Consider the following 7,767-nt stretch of genomic DNA (forward strand, 5'->3'; position numbering starts at 1 on the left):
TTGTACAGATTTGTTGGTTGTAACAACAATGTAGTTTTTTTGTTAATGAAGAAGAAAAGTGCTAGGAACAACAACTTCATTTTGTTGTCAATTGCAAAGTAAGCCAGAATCCTAAAAAGAATATTCATAATTTTTTTAATGAATGAGCAAAATTTTTGGAACTGACACAATACTTTCAAAAAAATTCCACAACAAAATCTAGGTGACCAACTGTTAAAGGTAAATAAAAAAAATATTGTTAGTTGTGGGTCTAGATAAAAAGCCATTACACCTTGTGTCATATTATTATAAAAATATTGTGAAATTAAAATTAATATGATCATATTCGAGCTTCAAGCTTATTTCAATTGAGTTCAAACAAAATTTAGGATTTGGGTGTTTAAAATTTTATTTTAGGGGGTCAAAATGAAAAAATTTTAAAAATTTTATTTATAAAAATTTTGATTAGGCCAGGTCAGGGGGTTCATTTGAACCCCCTGGCCTTAAGCAGTATAATGTAACTGTCTAAAAAAGAGCTGTCAATATTTCGAGAAAGTTCTCAATCATCAATACATCTCAGACAGCAGCAAAGATCCTACTTCCTGTTCGTCCGTATAAGTATATGTTTTTCAATAACTAATTTATTTATGAGTTATGACATAGATTCTTATCTTATATTATGCATTCTTTATTATAAAGTACAAAGATTCGACATAGCACTCAAAACGCTATGCTACCCACAAAAGTTTGGTCCCACACTAACCCTAGTGCTTCGAATGCAAGGGAAGAAGAAGAAAAATGATTTTTTTTTGGAAAAAAAAATGTTCACCAAAGGGGGAACAGAGTTAAGTCAATACTGAAAAAAATAATTTGGGAGTAAAATTAGAGAGCACTAATTATGATTTTAAAGTACATTTTGAAACTTTGTTTTTTAATAGAAACAAACACACATAGGGGAGAGGGAAAGATGTTCTAACACAAAGGCATACTAAAACTCCACTCAAAAGTCATGGTAACTTTTAAAGAAGGGAATGACAAGTTATACTACACACAACACATATTTTTAAGTAATGTGAAACAATTACCCTTTTTTTTTTTTTGAGAAACAAACACACACACAGGGGAGAGTGAAAGAGATTCTAACACAAAGGCATACTACAACTCCATTCGAAAGCCATGAAGCAGAAGAATTATTCTCAAATTATGAAAATGTCCCATTAGTTTATGAAAATCTCTTAGGTAAAAAATTATTAATAACAGGTTAAAAAGTGATATCAGTAGTACATGTAATTAACTAGTAATAAAATGTCAATTAAAATTTTTCATAATAAATTTTTTTTTATCTTCCTCAAAAAAAAGTTTTATTATGAAAATATTGTGAACATAATATAATTTTTATTTTTTTAAAAACACTACATATTCTCATTTAAATGACCTAATTTCCTTATTAAAATAGAATCTACTATTTTATTTATAAAGATTCAAATTTTTTTAATGTAGAATTATATTTTTCATACAATAAATAAGAGGAAAAAAAGTTTACACCAAAAGTAGAAGTTAGTTTTTTTTTTGGCTGAAAATAGTAGAAGTTGATTTAATTTCATTTTTAAATTGTACCAAAATGGAGAATAGACTGCCTATAGTGGTTCCACTTTAAGAATAGAAAATAAAAGGTCTGCGGAAAAAAGCACGAAACTCGAGTGAGCGCAAAAAAAGAAAACCAGAAAAATAATAGCCATAAATTTTAAGGGTCCCGTTAATATGTGTTTTAATGGCACACATTAAGACATTCATTTTTGAAAAAATATTTTCGAGAATTGAAAAAGCTGTCAATACTTTTTCAATTTTTGAGAAAATTTTTCTAAAAATAATTAATTATTGTGTGCTCTTAGGGCACACATTAACAAAATCCAAATTTTAATACCACCTAAATGCTAAATCTTATACTGTTATCAATCATTCAAAAAATAGTTCTAATCAATAATTTATTTATAATACGAGTTCTAGTTAACTTGATTAGTAAAGTTTTTTTTGTATTCATAAAAAAGAAAAATCGCGTATTCTAATAAGTATTATCGTTTCCTGAAAAAAAAAAAAAAAAAAAGGGATATTTATCTTATATTGGTTATGTGTGTTAAAGTTTCAGTCCTTGTAACCCCAAACTACTACTACAAAGGTTAGACCCTTATAGTGGTATTCTGGTTATGTAATATATTATAAGCCTGTTTAAAAAACTCTATATACTACTTTCGTGTTTTTGTGTTCTAATAAGTATTACTATTTCATAAAAAAAAAAAAAAATCAAAGCATGTCAACTTTTTGATTGACTTTATAATATCATGTCATATAAGGCTTAAGCTTTTGAAGTTTCACAATTATATAATAGAATTTCGACACATCATATATATATATATAAATGATAGAATACATAGTTTCATATATAAATACAATTATAATAAATAAATACTTACTAATAATTTTAGACAAATTAATAATTAGTATTATTATTATCAAATTTTTATTTAAAAATATTAAAATAGAAAAAAAATCATAATATGTTCTCGTGCTTACGAGATACCATAATATTGACCAAATATCCATAATCATATTTTTACCACACTAATTTATAAGTGCACTTTTAGTCCCTACATTTTGACCCTATTTCTATTTTGGTCCCTACATTTTCATTTCACAATTTTTAGTCCCTAAACCAATTAACGCGTGTTATTTTAGTCCTTATCGTCACTCAACTAACAGAAAATGCTGACGTGGTTAATGGCACAGTAAAATAATAATTAAAAAATCTATTTTAACATTAAAAAATTGCCGGCGTTTAAATTAATTTTAATTAAATAAAAAAAATTAAAAACAAAAAATTAAACGTGAACATCAACAACAACAAACCCAGAATCAAGAACATCAACATCAACAATAACAAAACTAGATCAGACCGACCCAAACCAACAACAACGAACCACATCCAAACCAACAATAACAAACCCACACCCAAACCAACAATAACATACGCACATCGATCAGACCAACAAGCTCAGACTAACAACAACAACGGCTTCAACCTCTCATCGGCTTGACAAGCTCCCATCACTTGCAAATCCAGAGCCTGCAGCCATTGAAGAACGCGGCCCTTTCGATCTCCGCTGAAGCAACAAATCTTCGTCCCCTTCGTCCACGAGAATATCCGTCAAACGCTCCGTCAGCCCAATCTCGCTCCTCGACTCGTTGTTCTCCCACGAACCATTCGAACTCGCTTCGGATCGAACACCACACGACGAAACCGAGTCCTCCATTGACAACGAAGACGACGACGACGACGAATCTTCATATTCCTTGCTGTCGTATTGGTTCACGCGATCTTGACCGTCGATCTTCTTGTTAGCCATAGGAAATCTCTGAGAAAAAAAATATATAAATTTTCTTGAAAAATTCAGATCAAATCTCAATCGGAAACCCTAGAAACGGGGCTCAGATCTTGAAGAAATGGGTTTGTTGTTGTCGTTGGTCTAATCAGTGTGGGTTTGTTATTATTGGTTTGGGTGTGGTTTGTTGTTGTTGGTTTGGGTGTGGTTCGGTCTGGGTTTGTTGTTCATGTTCATGTTCTTGACTGGGTTTGTTGTTCTTTGAGGTTCATGATCTTGATTATGGGTTTGTTGTGGTTAATGCTTATGTTCAATTTTTTCTTTTTAATTTTTTTTTGAGTTTGTTAAAATTTGGGTATGTGATGGGTTGACTGATGATATTGAATTGGGTTTGTGTTCTTGTTCAAGTTAAATTAGATCTTAATTCATGTTACTTTTAATTTTTTATTTTGTTAAATTGAGAAATTATTATTTTAACTCATATTTTTTTCTTTTGTTAAAATTGAGAAATTAATTTTTTTAAATTATAATCTGACGTGGCATGGGTAATGAGTGCCACGGTGGATTTTTAATAGTATTTTAATCCCTCCGTTAGCCACATTAGCATTTTCTGTTAGTTGAATGACGGTAAGGAGTAAAATAACACGCGTTAATTGATTTAGGGACTAAAAGTGGTGAAATGAAAATGTAGAGACCAAAATAGAAATATGGTCAAAATGTAGAAACTAAAAGTGCATTTATGTCTTTTTTCTAATAAAATGTGTTTGCGCCTTGCGGTAACTTTATTTATTTATTTAAAATATTAAAAAAGAAAACACATGTAAGGTTGAGCGTTGTTGCTCTAACCTTACAAAGACGTGTATAAAGAGAGAGATTATATGATAACAAAACATTTTCATATCACTTTTGTTTTTATTGTGGTAAGGTTGCGACAATTTGTTGTGTACTTATTTGTACAATAGAAAATGTTTACCACTATCACTTAGACAAATTGTACTTTGTGTAGTGATTAAAAAGACATTAATAAGATGATTATTATTATTATTATTATTATTATTATAGATGAACAGAAGAATCTAGAACTAGAATCTCATGCATAAATAAATAAATAAAAGTCTAAACTTAGATTTAGACTTGGTTACTATATCAGACTTGCTAGTGAAGATAGTTGAAAATAACTCTTAGATACACAACACTTGCTTTAAACCTTTTTAACTCACACTCATTTTTTAATGTGGGAATATCATCATCTATTTATTTATTAATGATGTGGTCAATTTAATTAACTTGTTTTAAAACAGATACAAAAGATTTTATTAAGTCAATATCTCAGACAGCAGCAAAGATCCCACTTCCTCTTCGTCCGTAAAGGTACTTATTTTTCAATAACTATTTTTTTTATACCATTCACAGGGAAACAAGTACATAGATACAAAGTTCAGATTACAAAATAGTTGGGTTAAACTAGCAATACTGAGTAGGCACTCTAGTTGCCATCTCAGCTACATCACAAACCTGGCCTAGAACTACTTTAGGATGATGTGTTCGTCCAATTCACTTGGGTGCTTAACATTATGCAGAAGTCCTTTGTACTTTGTCGTTTATTCAATCATGAAGAAAAGAGTAACAAAGGTGGACCTGCAAAGTCTAAGCCAGCACTGTCTCCTGTATCTTCAGTATTGGAAGTGCAAGCTGAAAGTCATCAAACAAGTAATCAATCTTGTTATGCTGAAATTTCTGATCAAATGATGTATAATGTTACAGAACTTGTTCAGTGTAACAATGACAACGACCATCATGAAGCATATGTTGCAGATGATCAAGCAGAAGGGGTGAGATATATATATATATATATATATATATTTATTTATTTTGGAATTGAGAAGTATAGTAAATTAATCAAGTACTTATCTTGAGCATTCATGTTTCTTTCGTCAGGTTGATTTAAGTGATGGGGACATAGAACTTCTCATGGGTGCATTCTATGTCCCTCCAGAGGACCCTCCATCCAGTTTATCCCTTACCACTACTGATGTTTCAACTCCGATCACTGTCAAATCTTCTCATAAAGAAACACAATCTGAACCAACATTGGCTCCAGCATCTCAAGAATTGCCTGAGCAAGCTGAATACCATCCAATTAATTGCATAACAAGATTTGACGATGTAGCACCCCTTGCATGTAAAGATGATTATAATGCAAATGCTGCAGAAAATCAAGCGGCAGAAGTAAATACTACAGAAGTGAGAATGAATTTTACTTTCAGCTTAAAACAGTTGTCAATATTATTATTTTATGGGAATTTGAATTGCAAATAACTAAAAATATATACTTATCTCAGTAATTCATTTGTCTTCCATCAGGTTGACCTCGATCTGGATATGGACAAAGCCTTCGAAGGGTTCTATATCCCTCCACCAGGGCCAGTAGATTGCAACCTTTTCTCCCCATCAACTTTAACCCCCGTTACTGCTGTTTCATATTCTACCACAGCTGAAGCTTCTCTTGAAGCACAGTCTATGCGAGTCCCAGCTTCTGTGTCTCCAGAATTAGGAAGTGAAGCTGACAATTATCGCACAAGTTTTCGATGTCTTCCTGAAGAAATTTCTGATGGAATAACAACTAAGACTGTAGTGCCCATTGAGTACAATGGTTATAAAACTTATGTTGCAAAAAATCAAGTGGCAGAAGTGACATCTGATGAGGTGAGGAAAGAATTAAATTCAATCATAAAACAATAACATCTCTCTTCCAAGGGTTGTTAACTAGTTAAGTACCTATCTTATTCATTTATATTTCTAACATCAGGCTGATTTGCAGGTGGAGGCAGGCTCAAATATGTTCCCTGACACACCACAGCCACTAGGTTACGACATGTTATCCCCATTACACTCGCACATGCAAGCAGAGTTAGGTTCTTCTCGCATCCCTTACCCTTTTACCAATGACTTAAACAGCGGTTATTGGAGGGTGCATCACCAAGATATTGCTTTTGATGATGGGACCCTGAAAAACATGGTCTCTGATAAGGACAATGGGTCATGCAGTGGGTCAGATGCCAATCTGGTAAGTGAAAACTCTCAAGATATTGTTTATTAATTGATCTTGCAAGTTTTTCGAAGAAAATTTAAGTTGTGTTAATTTGCAGCTGAAGACTTTTTATACTCCTTTGTGGGTACTTTTTGAGTTATTCAATGTGGTTTATTTGTATCTTTTATCTTCAGATAAATTGGTCTTCTAAAAGCTAACCTTGCAGTGTTATTATGTACAGCTGTTTGCGTTTGAGGATCCAGAATGGGTGTCGCTTGATGAGATCTTCAATCCAGAGGTTTCATCAGGGTTGTTAAAATCAGGATCATCTCTAGGAGGGTCTGCGGGATCAGATCATAGGATCTGATTGAAGATACACTTACTAATATTAGTAAGGGTAAAAATTAAAAGAATTATTAGTCTTTCTTGGAAAGAATTTATCCAAGAAAAAAGAAAGAAAGAAAGTTGTTCTCAGAACAGAGTAAAAGAATTTTTATTACTCTTTGAAGACAAATTGGAGCTCTTCCTTTTCCCACATACATACATTTGCAAACATTCCCCAAAGTCTCCTCAACCCGATTCACTCTTTTTCACCACAAAAGATAATTTTAGTATATTCCAACCATCTTTCCCTCTACTCTCCCCTCTGCCCCTTCCATTTCATTCCAGTCCAAACATAGTGCTATTGTCTTTTACAAACCACAGACCCATGGTATTTTACATTCAAAAGCCTACTTCCTCCTTCAACAACTCAAATTGACTACCACCCTATTTCCCTCTACTCTCCTCTGCCCTACCCCACCCCCCCAAAAAACTCTAAAAAAGACTACCAGATTGGGCTTATTTCAGCTCCAAGCTCCAAGGTGAATTTAAAGGTTTCACTTGGAAAACCCAATCTAGGTCAGGATTTTAATTAATCCTGTTCTTAATAGACTTCTAGTTCTGGTTGAAGTCATTGATTTTTAAGATTTGTAGAATTGTGAGATCGAAGATCCTTGATTGAGATTTTAACAACCCCTGGACTCTGTTACAGAGTGAAACAAGTACAATCGATTACTGTACCGTCACTTCTCGTGTATAATGTTGAGGTGTGCTGGACAGCCTTGGTGTTCTTATGAGAGGACCTTACAAGTACAATGCGTCCTCATTTCCTGGTGCTGTGAACAAATTATATATGTATATACTGAATTAAGCTATCGTTTGGAATTAGTATGAGGATTTGGCAACTACGCAAATGGAAGCAAGGCTTCATTGTTGTTAAATCTGTATGCAGTGTGATTTATGTTTAAGCTGTACTGATAATTGTCTACTTTTGTAAACATGAAATGATATGTATTCTTAAGTCGACCGATGATTTTCGTTAATGTTATCATCTTTAAA

At 32.4% G+C, this 7,767-nt stretch overlaps 1 protein-coding gene across 1 annotated transcript; it reads left to right on the plus strand.

The window, feature by feature from the left end:
• The first annotated feature begins 4,930 nt into the window (after positions 1–4,930).
• On the plus strand, positions 4,931–7,751 carry LOC142620072 (uncharacterized). Its single transcript, XM_075793507.1, has 5 exons — positions 4,931–5,188; positions 5,295–5,600; positions 5,721–6,062; positions 6,178–6,423; positions 6,629–7,751. Exons 1-5 carry the CDS (start codon positions 4,931–4,933, stop codon positions 6,752–6,754), a joined length of 1,278 nt encoding a protein of 425 aa, XP_075649622.1. The 3' UTR covers positions 6,755–7,751.
• The last annotated feature ends 16 nt before the right edge of the window (positions 7,752–7,767 follow it).

This window comes from Castanea sativa, chromosome 12 (genome assembly GCF_040712315.1).
Source record: "Castanea sativa cultivar Marrone di Chiusa Pesio chromosome 12, ASM4071231v1".
In the NCBI taxonomy this organism is placed as follows: domain Eukaryota; kingdom Viridiplantae; phylum Streptophyta; class Magnoliopsida; order Fagales; family Fagaceae; genus Castanea; species Castanea sativa.